The sequence below is a fragment of the Solanum lycopersicum genome, chromosome 12 (genome assembly GCF_036512215.1).
Source record: "Solanum lycopersicum chromosome 12, SLM_r2.1".
Lineage (NCBI taxonomy): Eukaryota > Viridiplantae > Streptophyta > Magnoliopsida > Solanales > Solanaceae > Solanum > Solanum lycopersicum.
Genome location: NC_090811.1, coordinates 911,883 through 928,778, shown reverse-complemented (window position 1 = coordinate 928,778; position 16,896 = coordinate 911,883). Strand labels below are relative to the sequence as shown.

The 16,896-nt window shown below is 29.3% G+C and overlaps 2 protein-coding genes and 1 long non-coding RNA gene across 5 annotated transcripts; 2 read left to right on the top strand and 1 right to left on the bottom strand.

Annotated features, from left to right (window-relative positions):
* Positions 1–891: 891 nt before the first annotated feature.
* On the bottom strand, positions 892–2,045 carry LOC104644822 (uncharacterized). Its single transcript, XR_738671.4, has 2 exons — positions 1,925–2,045; positions 892–1,291 (listed from the first exon to the last, which is right to left on the bottom strand). It is a non-coding gene; the product is annotated as an uncharacterized lncRNA (long non-coding RNA).
* Positions 2,046–3,617: 1,572 nt separating this feature from the next.
* LOC101256656 (recQ-mediated genome instability protein 1-like) lies at positions 3,618–9,488 on the top strand. 3 transcript variants are annotated; one of them, XM_004251988.5, is made up of 8 exons: positions 3,618–4,256; positions 5,539–5,709; positions 5,864–6,009; positions 6,538–6,671; positions 7,163–7,743; positions 8,273–8,383; positions 8,455–8,583; positions 8,937–9,488. In XM_004251988.5, exons 1-8 carry the CDS (start codon positions 3,774–3,776, stop codon positions 9,105–9,107), a joined length of 1,926 nt encoding a protein of 641 aa, XP_004252036.1. In that variant the 5' UTR covers positions 3,618–3,773; the 3' UTR covers positions 9,108–9,488. The 3 variants fall into 3 exon arrangements, with proteins under 3 accessions (XP_004252036.1, XP_010313674.1, XP_010313673.1); XM_010315372.4 differs by having other exon boundaries at positions 3,748–4,256; positions 5,580–5,709; XM_010315371.4 differs by having other exon boundaries at positions 3,748–4,256; positions 5,543–5,709.
* Positions 9,489–10,293: 805 nt separating this feature from the next.
* LOC101249889 (transcription factor MYB97-like) lies at positions 10,294–13,595 on the top strand. The gene is made up of 5 exons (XM_004251474.5): positions 10,294–10,521; positions 10,779–11,111; positions 11,484–12,021; positions 12,103–12,441; positions 13,016–13,595. The coding sequence occupies exons 2-5, from the start codon at positions 10,803–10,805 to the stop codon at positions 13,201–13,203; spliced, it is 1,374 nt and encodes a 457-aa protein (XP_004251522.2). The 5' UTR covers positions 10,294–10,521; positions 10,779–10,802; the 3' UTR covers positions 13,204–13,595.
* The last annotated feature ends 3,301 nt before the right edge of the window (positions 13,596–16,896 follow it).

Genomic DNA, 16,896 nt, shown 5'->3' with positions numbered 1-16,896 from the left:
ATTTGGACCATTTCACAAAGTTGATTAATATATTTTATCATTTCCCTGAATATTAAATAATATATTTTTGAATGAGTTAATATGTTGAATTTAGGTCCTACGTCTAGAAGGATGTTTTACAGTTTTTTCTAAATAAAATTCATATAATGAAAGTGTTATTCCAATTTGCTTTTAAAGTTTTAAAAAATCATAATTATATAAAGAAGAATATTTGAAAGTCAAATCCATATATATTGTGTGAAACGTATGGCTCAAAGACATCTCTAACAAAAAAAAAGTTGAACGTGTTTTATTATAATTCACACTAACTTATTTTAACGTACTAAGATAAAAAGGAGAAAATTGCTAGAATAAGTAAATATATATTAGTTAATTAGCTAATATAGCTATAGTTTGAATTAATTATAGCTCGAACCTTAATTTTAATTGTTATTACGTCATTTCTTCCCTCTCTCTTACCTCTCTCCTCATTTATACATAAACAAATACAAATTATACGTATACATATATAATATATGACAGACATACAAATACAATTAGCCTCTCTCCGCTCTTTTCTCTTTGTCCCATTCTCTCTCACTTTTCTCCTCCCAATCTCGCTTACCATATATACAAATACATATGTATACTAGTTACATATATATAATTATCTTACAACTATATATATATATATATATATATATATATATATATATATATATATATATATATATATACAGTTTATCTCTCTCCACTAGTATATGTCTTCTCTCGCTCACCTCTCTTCTCCCTCCAAATCTAGCTATAAATCCTAATTTATAAGCTATAGTTATGAAATATAATTATGTTATTATTGAATGACTATAACGATAATTTTCCAAAAAATATCACGTAAACAAAAAAAAAAAATCATTACACAATGCAATACATAAAATTTAATAGTAAATTACATATGCTTGTCATGAACTTTTGTCATATAAACACTAAAAACATGTTTATGCTTAACACACAAGCATAAATACTCACTAGAACAATAAGGGTGAAGTTTATAAGGGAACTCATTTTTCGATATTGCTCGAGTTTTTCAAAAGTGTCAGTGTTGTATGTCAAATTTTCTAAAAAATAACTTTTTAGATAATTTGACATAAATATACAACATTCTTGAAGAGTTTATGCAATATAATCTTTAATTTATTTGATTGGACAATCAAACCCGCCTAATTTCCTTAAAACATGACATAATTAGGGAATAAACTTTTGAGTTCTATCCATGCTTTATTTTCTTTAATCATTCTAAAGTAAACACAATTTCCTGCAAGAAGAGGAAGATTTTATGTTAGTTAAAAATATTCTAAATTTAAAATTTAGTCAATATAATATAATGTTATTATTTGTAATACCAACTACATTTTATTAAAAAATCAAGAAAATATCAATATGTGTTTGGATATTTTTTAAAAAAGTTTTAGAGATGATTTCTTTATAATTTAATTTTTCTTAATGAAAATTTCAACTCCAAATAATATGCCTAGAATTTCTAGAGAAGAGAGAACATAATTGTGAAGATTAACTACTCCCTCCGTTTCAAATTTATTGAATTGTAAAACATATTTTATTTTTTAAATTAACTTAATTAATTTTTAGAAATGTTCTTTCAATTTTACGTTTCATTAGTTATTAATTAATGGTTAGTCATTTAAATCATAAATTTGACAATAATTAATAAGAGTAAAAATGAAAAGTTATGCTTAATTTATGTCTTAATTTTATTTTTTTTGAAAGATTGTGAAATACCTCAATAATTCAATTAATTTGAAAAACGGAGAAAGTATTAGAGAAACTAAATCCTGGTGATCAACCAAATATCATGTATGTTGATTAGATAAACACCCAACAATTATTATTTTTAATTTTTAAATAAATAAAAGAGATTGAGGAAAAATACCTGAAATAGCTCAACTGTTGGCAATTGTAGAATTAAACATTTTTTTTTGGAATAATCAAATAAGCAAAGACAAGGAATTAATTAATTACATTATGCTTGATTCCATTTGATGGAATATTTACATATATATAGCTTTATTTATAGCACCTTCAACTTGAAAATTAATTAATTAATATTAGGACAAGGAGTACCTTTTTATAGGTTCATTGAACCTGGTCACTTTGCACGAATATATCGTTAATATGAAATTTTTTTATACTAACAATTTTTATTTATTAAAATTAATAAATTATTTAATTTTTATAATTATAAATAATATATATGTATATTTATAAATATCTTTTTAATAAGGTAAAAATATGTTACGATAACTATGTATATAATTTAAATTTATTTAAATATCAAGCCTACCTAAAATATCATGCATATGTTAATTCCCCTCTCATTTTTAACATGAAAAGTGAGTCATGGAGGGACCTTACAGACTGTATGACCTAATTCTTTTCAAAAAGTTAATTGGAATAATTATTAAGTAATGTTGATTCCAATATTTAATTACTTTTTGCTTTTATTTTTATTTGTTTATTGTATTAAAAAAAATTATTATTTTTATTATTCAATTAGAGAAATTAAAGCGATTTTTATCACTTAATATTTCTAATCATATATTTTTATATTAAAAAATGTGATATAATATAATTAACATTCTTTTAATTGTTTTTAAGGAGTATGCTAAATCAATACAATATAAGTAAAAATAGATGGAGGAGCTATATATTTTTGTTGTTAATGAAATGTCACTTTTAAACATAAAAAACACTTTACGAGATTTGTTTCTATAAGTAGATTGAGATATTTTTGAGCAATTTATATTGTCCTAAAGATAAGTCTTGTCGAATAAATAAAAGAAAAGATAAATTTGTTGTAATAGGTGAAAGAGGAGTATTTTTAATCAATATATAATACGTTTAAAGATATTTAATTTTTTTTAATCATTTAGTAAATGATCATATTTTTATTTTTTACTCAATTTATGAAATTTTGAACCTATGATATAATGATACTTTTATGTAAAATGAAAATATTAAGAGAAAATGTGAGACCATAATTTAAATCTTAGTAAGATGAAAATCTAATATTTTATTTATAAAATTAAATAGTATGTGAATAAAATATTATATTTGGGTCTAACTTGTTCAAAAGGATAATTTTTGAGGTTTAGTTTTGTCATTTTAGAAAAATTATGAATAAAATTTAAAATAATCGTCAAAATAAAGTGATTTAAAGAATATTCTTATAGCTAGTTAATCTTGAACTTTTTGAATTTCATATTTAACTTTTAACTAGAAGAATTTAAATTTGAAGAGGCTGAAATGGTTAAAATTGCTCAAAAATTATGATATTGTATATTCTTTAATCAAAATTAATCATATCCAAATAATCAAATTTGCCGTATCTCATATCTCATCCAAGTAACTATTCAAAATCGATACACTTAATTCACCGCTAAGAATCATTGAAAATTAGAATCATTATTTCAGATTATTACAAAATTTTGTCGAGATACTTAAGATATTTCTCGAAAAATCATTTGAGTCTTTATCCTTTTTAACTATGGTTTTAAAATTTGAAGATTTATACATGGGTCAAACGAATGATATAAGTCGTTTGATGTAAGTTTCGAGCTATAAAAGAGATATTTGCATAAATCAATTAAATCAGATGTTTCGAAAACAAATCGGGCCTTAGACTAAGAAAGCCCACTAATCAGCCCAAATTGCTTCCCTCCTCCAATATAAATTGAAAAAAAAGCCCAAACAAAAGAATTCAAATTTTTTCAGGAAAAACAATGGGCAGAAGACGCCACCAAATCATCTGTTCCTCCGACGAAGAAGACGACGGCGACGACGAACCTCAGCAATTCGCCGGCGGCAATGAAGAAAATGAAAATCCTAATAACATAGAAATGGAAATTCTAGAATCATCTACTAACTTCCAATCAGTTACCCTAAATTCTCCCATCCAGAACCCTACACCTGATCATGAGCCAAACGTCGACATTTATGAAGTTATACGAGCTTCGGATTGTGGTATTGGTCGGGTATTGGAAAATTTAGGGCTAAGATTGCGGAGGGAATGGTTAGAATCATGTGTTGGAGGACTTGAAGGATCAGTAGTAGGAGAGTTTTCTGGATTGGATGATACGACCAAGGCGAAACTTTGTTTCGAGCAGTTTTTGTACTCGGATATGATTTTTTGTGGTGCAGGAATGCTTCCAAGGGACGTTCACAAGCTGCATTTGGTTGATCTTAAAGGGCCCTTTGTTCTTCAGGTATAGTGAAAATCTAAATGCCGATGAAGTTTATTGCTGTTGTGGTTTCAATATGTAATTTTGTTAAAGCTTTACCGGCGATGAGGTGGGGAGAGTGGAAGTAAGGAAAATTGGGAATATCCCTCATCTTATACTGCTCTCCTGATACAAAATCTGAAATTTTATCACTTACTCTTGAGGGCACTAGTGCTGGATGTTTGATAGTTTCTCCTCCTTCATAGATGTACAGTACATAGTCTTTCTCTTGCATTTTTCGCATGGAGGTTGTTTCAATGCTTTGAAATTGGTGAGGAACCATGGAGCAACTTGCTGGGGTGTAGTACATTTGTAATACAACATTGGTGATACTAAAAAAGTTAAAGTTGTTTGTTAATTTGTCTTTATAAATTGAATTAGTTCAACTTTCATGTTTGTAAATGAAAGGCTATGACTTGACATCTTAGTTAAGTTTTGTTTGAAGTACCTATATGAATCCTTTTAGTTTCATTTCTTTATAATGGAAGTACCAATGCGAGTCTTTACTTCAATAACTTATTTAGTTATCTAATACATTGGTTTATCACAATATAAAGCTGGATGGACGACAATATCTAACATGTGTAACCAAAAGGGACGGGGCTTCTTTAATTGTGCATCGAGGAGAATTTGTATATTTTAGTTTTGTTATGTTTTGAGGAAGAAATTTCTTAAAGAAAGCTCAATATTCACATGGATGAGTAGCTTATCTTATTTTCTTCTTGATGAAAGTAACTCATAATTTCGTGTACTTCTTAAAACTATTTGGGAAGGCATTTCAGGAATTGGGTTTGCTGAGAAAGAAGTTGGAAACAGGCATTAGTTAGTTTTGGTATTAACGAGCTTCTATTGTTTTCTCCTTTTTCTCCTCTTATTTATTTGAAAGAGAGTATGGTTTCTTCTTTGTAAAGTGCCAAATCAGAAAGTTATGGAGTGATCAAGAAAACTTCATTACTTTCTGCAAGCAGTTAGTGAACAGAAAAGTTCCAAATTTATTAAAAAATATTGATCTATCCCATCAAAAAAGAAGTAAAAGGAAATTGGTGAGAAGAGACTCATCCAAGTTCTTGGGTTTGAAAATCAAAGTTCATTCGCTTAATTTCTTTCATAGCAGTTGCTTACTGAAACCAATTTGGAAAAGTTGGTAGTTCAATATGACATTTCTTGCAATTAGCTTTAGTGTACCAGAAGCTTCCTTAAATTTGGTCAGCCTATACCTTTAATGTGACTCTGACTATTCAAGTGTTTCATCCCCTTCTCCCTCAAGGTAGATGAGATTGTGAATATCAGTTGTCCTCTTCGAGATAGGTATCAGAAAGTAGCTGCTGGAATAAAGAGGTGTCTGAAATTGTCCATGACTGATGGCATTCAGCGAGTGTTTGGGATGGAGTACAGGCCTATAAAAGATCTCGATGTTCTAGCTCCTTCTGGACTGAAGGTATATCTATGGAGTACCAATTAGCAATTACTATGTTGTTTATTAGTTTGTCAAGTAGCTTTCAAAGTCTCATTTACAAGATGAGAATGGATAAGAATAATATCCGTCATAAAACTTTTTCCATATTCATATGGATTGTTGCTGCATTTTGCAGGTTGCTATCTGTAATGTTCATGTTAGGCATGGAATTCTGATGTTGGTCCCTGAAGTTATTGAAGTTCTGGGTGGGATGGTGGAAGACTTAGAAGAAGCAAGGAAGCGGCTAGTTAATGAAATAAATAAGCCACCAAGGGGGAAAAGGTATGACGAAGGACCAAGAAAACATTTACTGTTTGAACCTAATTACCAAATTCTGATATTGTTGGTAGATGCCTTATACAAGTGTTGAATTCACTTGAATGGCAGAGGTTGATGCTCAGTGCTAGCATTAGAGGACCCTGACTGACTGTATATTTGAATGTAATCAAATGAGGATTCTACTAGTCAACCCCAAGTCCCCAACTAACATGGATTATGGTGTAGTAGTTGATGTTCAAGTCTCTTCAGGGGTATTCTTAAGGGTCAAATAGATATTCTGATGGTCCTAACTTAAAGGTTAAAGTTAAGAGCTGTTTCTCTGAATCTTAGCAAAGTGGTACTTTGTACTCCTCCTTCCTTGTCCATTTTATTTCTTGACCTTCTAGTGAAGACTTAATATCTGTTGCTCAGTTATAGGCTTTGGTTTACAAATGAGCGAATAAGGCGTATTGTCATGATTTATTATTGTTATTCTAGAAACAACCTCATCACTTTTGGTTATTTAGTTACTTCGTCTATGCCCAATGCCAGAACAAGGTCTGGTGTGGTTCCTCCTTTGGCAACTAGAGCTATTGCTGCTGCATGGCCACGAGAAGGTGTTACTGTTCCAGAGCACTCTGATACTTCCTCAAGACAAAATATGCAATTTCAGGTTCATGAACGAGGTACTTTGACACCCTAAAGAGCTTCTTTGCAATTGGTTTAGGATATCTGTATATGTACTGCATGTTCATTTGTTTTTGGTGTAGCTTTCAGTGTGAAAAACAATGTGTGTGCTACTTTGGCTTATTTGGTTAAGCTGACCTTCTGACTATTAGTATGAGAGAGAAGATGATATTTTATCAGATTGCTCCCTTTTGATGGCTTCTCTCCACACAAGCTTGTGTTTGAAGCTTTAGTTTTTGGAATTTTTACTCTAGTTTGAGTGTTAGTTTGCAGAACATTTATCCCACAGTGATATAGCTAAGATAGTGCTACAAGATGAAAGATTGGTTCACATATTTAAATTGGAATAAGTTCTAGATATAGCCTCTTGTATCATCATGTGGTGAATGGTTATGTACCTGGTCTTGCTCGTTGGACCACATATCACCCGTTGGACATGTATTGTAATAACAGAGGTATCTATCTTTTAATTTCTCTCTTTGGGGTGCAGGAACATCTGGCATTGCTACTACTGCAAGTGAAGAAATTCATCCCGTTAGATCTGGGCTACCATCTTCTACGACATTCATCACTCCTGTTTATAGAAGAGAGGCTCAATCTAATATCCCATCTACTCCAGCTGTTTCTGTCCCATTCAATAGGAACGCTGAACCTACCTTTTCATCTGATGCAGCTAGTCATGCAGAGGATATCCATATGGCTGACATGACCACTGAAGACATTGATGTTGCAATTAGAAGGGAACATAATGACACTGTCCTTTCATCTTTGTCTTCCATGGATGTGGAGGAACTTTTGTCAGATGTTAGAAGTGACCCTACCACACCTGCCAGTAGCAGGACCAGAGGAAGCGTTTGTGTGTCTAGCGGTAGTTTCCATAATGAAGATGTAACACCAGATACATTGTCTACTGCAGCAATTGACGTTGATCAAATTGATTTGGTTGATGAATTGGACCATCCATATATACTTTCTGGAGCGAAGGAAAACCCTTTCACTTACTTAGCTAGTCTGTCAGCTAAGCAGGCTGGTGTGAATGGCAGTGCTTCCACTGTTACAGGAAAAATTAAGGTAACTTTTGCTCTCCCTCGTGATATCAACTTCTCTGATGCTTCCATGTAGAAAATTCACTGCGTCCTTTCTATCTTACCCTTATTAATTGGGTCTTTTTCCACTTGGCTGTAATTTGTATGGGTCAATTGGAGATACTCGCAAGCAGAATAATCTCTATAAATTAATCTAATGAAAGTACAAGACTAAAATTCCAATGGCAAATTGCTCAAGTAGGAATGGATTTTTTCTTAAGCCAATGCAAATTGCAATCTATCAAGAAAAACCCCATAACTGGCATCCCTCTTCCTAGCAGCGTACTTTTATGCATATCTGGTTCATTTGCTATCATTCTGCCTTGTCTTGATTTTTGCGCATTTAGAGTTGGTAATTAGCCATTTCGATTAAGATTATTTTAATATCGTGTTTTGTCACTCAAAATACTAAACAGTGAACTCTATTTTTTTTACTTTTAGTGCAAAAAGTTGGGATTACGGAGTAGAATTATCTTCATGTTAATAAGAAACTGATATCTGCCTTAAATCTGCAGTGCTTTCTTACTGGTGTGAAGGGCTTTCAGTATAAACAGAGTAGTAAATACGAGCTTCGGGTTTATGTTGATGATGGCAGCCTAATCTCTGAGATCCTTATAGATCATGCTGTAAGTTATTGAAGACTGGACACCCCCTGACTGTCAGAATCTGATTATTGTTCAACTTTTGTCTGCTTCAGCTTGTGCAGGAAAAAATAGGCTTTTCTCCTGCAGAGGTAAATGCTGCTCTTAGTTCTTCAGATGGCAAACGAGTCAGTGACACGAAGGAGACTCTGAAATGTTTCCAGAAATTCTTGATTAATTTTGAGGTATATCACTGCTATCCATGAAGGGAATTTTGTTTATAGATAACTCCACATGAATCTTCTAAGTTCATATCTGTTTGTTGGATCAAGAAGTACAGGGCAACCACATCTCTCCAAGTGAAAAATATGCGTCCAGGGATAGGTCTTAATGGCATGACTCTGCATTTATAAATCATAAGTACATGAAACATGAAAAAATAATAGAATACAAATGATAATTTCTATGATTATTAACTCGATTATTATTGACGTTAAAGCTGTTACCTGCTGAAGGATTTTGATCTCGTAAAATTAGTACTTCAAAGATATGCTCTGGCCTCTGTGCATGAAAATGTCTTGGACAATGTGTCTTGCAGGGAACAATGCTTGTTCATTTGAATGAAGAATCTCCAATTCCAGTTGCTACTGAAATGAACCAGGGGTGCTCTGCCTCTGATGCATGGTTGCTTCTCAAAAGACTAAAGCCTTCTACTTCTCCGCGACAACATCATCTTCATCACTCAGAAACCATCAATTTATCCCCTTGATGTCTCGTTCATTCTATGGAGAATTTCAAAACCACGAGAGCAAGGTGAGTTACAGAGTGACATTGCTCAATTCAGAAAGTTGTTGCTGACGCCCTCAGAAGCAATGGCGTAAATGCAGAAATAGTTCACCTGTGATTCAAACAATGAAATGACTTCTCAAATTGCGGAGCCCAGGGTGTTTGATTGGGGTTCATCCTAACCTTCTTCCTCGGAAAATTACAATGTATATGTGAGGACATATAAGGTCAATTAGCTTGATTCATTTTATTATCTTCTATTTCTAGATTATTTAAGAATTTGAATTACTATATATGAACTAGAAATTCTGTTCGAACATAGATTTTGAAGTTTAATTGATATATTAGTTCTTTTTTCCCCTTTCCTTTTCTTGATAATTACTTTCAATTTGATCGTGTAGCTATTCTTCTTTTATCTTAAACAATGTAACTTTGAATAATTGAATTATAATGTCCATTGTACAATACATTTATTACTTCTTCCAGTCCAATTTAAATATATGATACATTTTACATTTTGAGACGTCACGAATGTTTTCATTCTCTATAGATCTTTTCATTTTAATTTGTTTGTCTAACTTTCCTTTTTAGTTCGTTAAACAAAGAATGTATATCCCTTTTTGATAACTTTTTGATTCCATTAAATCATATAATACATTTTTCATTCGGTGTCAAGTCAAAATAGGACAAACAAATTGAAACAGATAAATCAATTTTATTTTTATGACTTTCAAAACATTGTTTAATCATTGCTTTACGTTGTTACCTCAGTACTTATGTTTGTGATAGCTAACAAATATCTGATGAGATAGTTGACGTTCACAAGTTCATTCAATTTAAGCTTTCCATTTTACCTTGAAAAGCAAAAATATTCTTCTACTCAATCATGTTTTAACATGTCTAAAAGTCTAATAATCATATAAATATCATATCACATTTAAAATTAATAAAACAAATTCTTTTATTTTTTTATGCTTAATTAAATAAATTCACGTAAATCGAAACAAAATAAAAATAAACACTTTTTGCAAATCGAGGGAAGTGATGAAAAGCATGAATTATAGAAAGAGAAGAAAAAGTGTGGACAAAGAAACCCCCCAAATAAATAAATAAATAATTAAAGCATAGATAGAGCTTACAAATCGCTACGAAATAAAAGGTAAGTCCTATAAATATTTGTTGCCAACTATTCCTTTCTAAACTCTCTTCATTCTCACAACTTTTTTCTCATTTCCACACTTTCAAATCTCTTACTTTCTCTCTCTACCTTCTTAAAAAAACTTATATTTCTTTGTCTATACAAAAACAATAAAAAGAAAGGAGTTTTTGGAGCTTATTTATCAAACCTTATTGATCATTGAGGATTTAAAAGAAAGAAAACCCCCTTAAAAAGAATTGTGAGTTATCTCCTTTTATACAAAAAAAAAAAAAAAAGTTTGTATCTCGAATTACATTACGATAACAATATTTTGAAATTATTAGTTAAGAATTACTTTTGATAGAAAGGTTATGAATAGTATTTATCACTAGGAATCTCTTATTTTGTAACGATGCATTACTATTAATTGTTATGTTTCGCTTCGTAGTAAAAGGCAATCTTGACATGCAAAGTATATCACGTGTAACTAACTATTTTTTTTTTTTTAATTTGTAGGAATATTTTGAAAACGAAATCTTGATGGCTCCAAGTGGAGGAGGAGTGAATAAAAACAACGGAGGAGGTACAAGACAAGTATTAAAAAAAGGTCCATGGACAACAACTGAAGACGCGATTTTGATGGAGTATGTGAAGAAACACGGAGAAGGGAACTGGAACGCGGTTCAAAGGAATTCAGGATTAATGAGATGTGGAAAGAGTTGTAGGTTAAGATGGGCGAATCATTTGAGGCCTCATCTAAAAAAAGGTGCATTTTCTTTAGAGGAAGAAAGGCTTATTGTGGAACTTCATGCAAAACTTGGAAACAAATGGGCTCGTATGGCTGCTCAGGTTTGTTTATATATTCTTCCATAATTAATCTCATTAATGCGATCTAAACCTTAATTAACACATACATAGAAAAAAGCTGAATTCATGAGTCAAAATTTTTATTTTAATTCTTCTCTATCTCTTTTTTTAAATACAATTACCTGTCGCTATATATGTGTGAAAAGATTGGTTATATATAATGAGCTGAATTCATCGATTCAAAATCTTGATCGTCATCTTTTTCTTTCGATGCAATTTGTAATTTATCAGATTAATTATTTGAAGTCATTCCTACTCATTCATTCAACGTCACAATAATTGTGTTTCATCAGCTCCTTTTGTACTTATTAATGTAAAATGTACTAATTGTTTCTTGTTATTCTACGTATGCAGCTTCCAGGTAGAACGGACAATGAGATCAAGAATTATTGGAATACGAGGCTAAAGAGAAGACAAAGAGCTGGATTACCAATATACCCCCAAGACATACAACCACAAAATTACCAACAAGACCAAAATCAACAACATAGTACTAATATCCCTTCACCATTTGATAATCATCAAAACTCCAATTACAACAATAATTCCCCTCTTTCCCTTTTAGATATCTTCAATCCTTCGACAATGAAACCTAGTAGAAACATCATTCCACATCAATACCAATTCAATAATAATCCCAGTTCTCCATTTCTCACAAACACAAATAATATCAACAACCAAGTCAAGTTTTTTCGCGACCCTCGTGTGAGTCTCTCTCTAACATTAGCATCATCGATGAAGAATTCACAACTTTCTTCGATGGTAGCACCCGTACCTAATAATTTTAGTCAACGTTATTCTAGTTCTATGCCGGTTCCACCACTTCAACATACCTATCCAAATTTTACCACTTATACCGCGATTTCCTCAAACCCTAATGGTTTGATCTTAGGTATGCATCCCTTAGCCAAATGAATTTAATTTGATCATATTTGTTAATTCATTTCATATTTTCTCATACGTTCACTAACAGGTATGGGCATAGAGCATCGTTCAATCCCATCGTCTGTGCCTAGGACTACTAGTACATCAAGTGATCATGTTGATAATAATTACACGATTAATCATGGATTATCGCGAGGAAATAGTGGATTATTAGAAGATTTACTGGAGGAATCTCATACTTTAACGAGAGGTGAAAAAATTGAGGAAAATTGTCCAATTGAAAATGAAGATAATAATAAAGGGAAATTAGTTTGGGAAGAATATGGATTAACAGAAGAAGCAGCAGATGCAATTTTTACGGAAGAATCAACATATAATTTTTCTCATAACCATTCTGAAGATTCAAGTTCTCCTCATTCATCCTCAGGTAAATTCTCCATTAATTTCAAACCGATTTAACTTATATACGCATAACGAATAATTAATTTATCAGAAAAAATGTGAATTTTTACAATAAAGTTATGCTTGGAATTTCGCTTGTTGGGAAATTACATTGTGCAAATAAAGTAAATATATATATGATTTTTTTTTGCCATAAGATATTTTGAATTTGCTTGACATTACAACTGACATTCTAGAATTTTTAAGTCGTATGTTCTAATTACAACTGACATTCTAGAATTTTTTTGAATTCCCTTATAGAAATTTCTGACTCAACAATAGAAAATTTCAAAAATACATGTCAGTATTTCACATTTTTAGTATTGTAAATTGTCAAATTAAGAATAAAAATGTAGGGTATCTTAAGCTATGATATATATTAACTTATGTAAACTTATGTATAGTCTTTTTTTTTTAATGCCTCATGAGTTTAAGTTTTATACATTAATGATGTAAACATAATTTATTTAATTAGATCATATTAAAATGTATTGAAGATAACTCTATTTATAAGAATTTATTTCAGAAATTGAATTAACTTTGTATATATATATATATAGGGATAACAACAAAGGAAGCTTCATTGGAGAATATAGGTAATCAAGTAGATGATGATATTATGAGATTTCTTGATAATTTTCCACTTGGTGTACCTGTTCCTGACTGGTGTGATGATCAACAAAATACATCAAATGGTCAATCTTTTGAATGTGACCAAATTCAATTGTCCTCAAAATCAAGTTCATGAAGATTCGGAATTGCAGATTCAGAATTTGAAGTTTATCGATTTCTCATACAACAATTTTAAGTTGAAATATAATAATCAGTCAAATAGTTATAGATGTTTAGAAAAATTTCTTAATATATAGACGAGATCTCTGTACAGGGTACACGTGAACCCGTTAGTTACAAGCTAGATCTGTCTCTTTTAAGGATGATCAAGAATAGGAAATCATGCCCTTGTTTTAGTTAATTAAAAGTAGTCAAGACATTTATTTATATTCTTATTCATAAATTTACCATTAAGTAAATAGCAAAGATTGCAAGTTTCTTTTTTTTTTTGAAAAAAAAAACAAAAAAAAATCATTTTGCTTTAGGTTTACTATTTAGACTGATTAATGATAATTGGCCATTGATCAATTGTGTTGGCTTTATTTGTTTTTGATGAAACAAATAAACTTCTTTGTTTGAGTTGCATGTCTAGTTTAACGATACGTTTAACTTTTATATATCGATAATTTTTATATTATTGGGTGTTATTTAGTAAGATAATTATCTATAATAAGTAAAATTAATAACATGAATATTAATATAAGTAAGCTTTTTGCAGCAAGTTTAGTCATTACAAATCATTTATTTTTTGTGATGAATAAACTTGCCACAAAAAACTCTGAAAATTATTACCACTAATAATGGCTATTTTAGGATGGTTGGAAGTATATCGTAGGGTTGGACATGGTACGATATGTTACGATATTAAAAGTTTTATTTGATAATTTAAATTTTTTATTTTTAAAACACTATAGCAAAATAATTTAGTAAAATTATATTCAATATTTGAAGGTTGATTTTAAATTTTTTACGATTAATAATCGATTTTGACTCACATTTAATCATATATATATATATATATATATATATATATATATATATATATATATATATATATATATATATATATAATAGATATATAGAGAATTATGATTCAAATCCTTTAACACCTTAAACAAGTTGAAATAGTCAAAAGAAAATAGAAACAATTTTCTTTATTAATTAACTAATTACTTAATTACACAAGGAATGAAATTTCAATCAAGATGGAAGAATAAAAAATCTAACATCTAAATAATTACTTTTATATTACTAATACTAGTTTATATATTTAATAGTTTATAATAATATTATGAATCATATATGTATGATATACTTCAATACAATATTCGATATTTTAGAATATTATTTGATGATCATGAGATCACCACCAAAAAAACATTTATGGTGATTAAGTTCCATAATAAATAAAAAATATGTCATAAATCAGAATAAAAAATTTTAACAAAATAATTTTTACGTGACTACGAGGATTGTCACAAAATTAAAGGTCATAGCGTAAAATACATTTTGCCTCGTCTAAATCATGAAACATTTAAAATATTTTATGTTGTATTTTCGATCAAACCTAATATTTTCTATTATCTAAATTTTGCAAGAGAAAAGAAAAACTAATTCTCATAACTATAAAATATTTCATTAAAACGTATGATAACAAATCTAAAATTAAGTTCGTTTACTAAGTATAACAATATATCGTTCTTTTTTAAACATATCTTATAATTAAAATTGAGAAATTAATAATAATAATAATAATAATAATAATAATAATAATAATAATAATAATAAAAATAATAATAATAATAATAATTGGATAACATCTTCTTTATCCGAAATCTCGCATAAATGCAGGGTGATGTTATCTTTACTAAATTTGGAATATTTTATGATGATTTTTTTTCCTTTTTTCTTTTTTAGAAAAAAATTATTAACATTTTTTATGATGTCAAAAACACTTTTTTTCCTTTTTTGAATTAGTACTAGGTAATAAAATGTCTCTATTATTAGAATTCCCTAAAAAAAATTATTCATAGTTCACTTTTTGTTTGTTCTTATGTCCTTTACACTTATATATATAAGAAAAAAATTTGATGCACAAAATATTCTGTACGTAAAATTCGAAAAAAAAGCATTTAATAGTTAATTTTACTGTTTAAATCCATAATATATTACTATCGTTTTAAAACTTTTTAAAAAAGAAAAAAAAAACATATACAATCACAAGACACATTAGTGCATTTTGTATACACACTATATATGTATATTGTGTGTTGTAGGGCTGTGTATCGGTCGGTTTGGTTCGATTTTGAAGTTTATCGGGTTGACTTACTGGTTATCGGTTTGTAGAGATGCTAAACCGTTATAGAACCATTAAGATATTGGCTTGTCGGTTATTGGTTTGATCGTTATCGTTTCGGTTATCGATTTAACCGTTAAGATTTGACACAAAAGAAAAAACATTGAAATTCACTTAGAAACAAGGTGACAAACCAAATAAACCATGCACTTGAGTTCACAAGTTACATCTTGCTCAAAAGCAAATACTTTGACACTGTAGAATAATCAAGTGTTTGTGACAACCAAAAATAAAAGTAGGAAAATTAAACACCTAGTTGAGGACTTCATATACAAAATGGTATAAATATAATTATTTAATTTATTATCGGATTATCAGTTAACCCATTAAGAAAAAATCTTTAAACCGTTAAGAACCAATAACCCGATAACAAAATAAATTAAAACCGTTATCAAAACCATTAAGCCAATAACCCAAAACTATAAATCAATAACTTTTTTATCGATTCGGCTTATCGGTTTCGATTCGATTTTCAACAGCCCTAATGTGTTGGATGGGAAAGAGGCTATTAGGTCCATCGATAAAGTAACCTTTATCCAATCAATATTTATTTCGCTAAAAAATTATAATATATATATATTGAATAATTCTGACTTTTTGTATTATACTTTACTCCGTTATACTTGACTCCCCTAGTTGGTGACCTAATACATGCATGTTTTAGCATTCTGTATTTTATTTTAAAAAATTTTAATTATATTAATTTGACGTTTGGATATGCTTTTTATACGCCATACATTTGGTCACGTAAATAATGCCCATAAGGCCATAGGATAGACAATATCTAATTAAATTATCAAGGAAAAGTATAGCTTATTATTCTGAAATAACTAAAAAATATTTTATTCAAAATATTGTCATTTTAAAATTAAAATAGACTTTTTTTTGCACTTCCACCCTTATAATTAATTAATTAATATAAAAAGAGATTAATATAACAATTAGCAAAAGAAAAAAATATTATTAAATTGAATAAAAAGTAATATAGTCAAATTGTATATTCAATGAAACATTTTCTTTAAAAATAGGTAAAAGATAATCATGACAAATAAAATAGATTCGAAAATTTTTTGAAGTAACAAAAAAATTAGTGAAATAACTTTCTAATGACGGTAAAAAAAAAAAAAGAAAAAAGAAGAGACGTTTCACATTCATATTTGTAATTATATAAGCATGTTTCTAAGATGATACCTTTTACTTGTATATTAAACATAAGAAGATAAAAAAGTAGAACCCACTTATTTTTTCTAAAAAAATATTTTTTATAAAAAATATTTTTCGTCGTATCAACAGAGTCTGAACTATATTTATCCCTTTTATTGATAGAGCTAATTATATTTCCTTTACAACAATTACACTATAATTTTCCCCAACTTGGAATTAAATTTGTCTTGCAATATATTCATGCACTTATTATGACTTTCTATACATTACCATATTTCAAGCCATAAAATTCTCTTGCTAACTTCATAC

What these genes read in the sequence shown, in the direction of transcription:
- LOC101256656 (XM_004251988.5), top strand. Translation starts at nt 3,774, where the DNA reads ATGGGCAGAAGACGCCACCAAATCATCTGTTCCTCCGACGAAGAAGAC. An exon ending in CTGTTACAGGAAAAATTAAG is followed by an intron (nt 7,744 to 8,272) that starts GTAACTTTTGCT and finishes TTAAATCTGCAG; the next exon opens with TGCTTTCTTACTGGTGTGAA. An exon ending in AATTCTTGATTAATTTTGAG is followed by an intron (nt 8,584 to 8,936) that starts GTATATCACTGC and finishes TGTGTCTTGCAG; the next exon opens with GGAACAATGCTTGTTCATTT.
- LOC101249889 (XM_004251474.5), top strand. Translation starts at nt 10,803, where the DNA reads ATGGCTCCAAGTGGAGGAGGAGTGAATAAAAACAACGGAGGAGGTACA. An exon ending in GGGCTCGTATGGCTGCTCAG is followed by an intron (nt 11,112 to 11,483) that starts GTTTGTTTATAT and finishes CTACGTATGCAG; the next exon opens with CTTCCAGGTAGAACGGACAA. An exon ending in TTCTCCTCATTCATCCTCAG is followed by an intron (nt 12,442 to 13,015) that starts GTAAATTCTCCA and finishes ATATATATATAG; the next exon opens with GGATAACAACAAAGGAAGCT.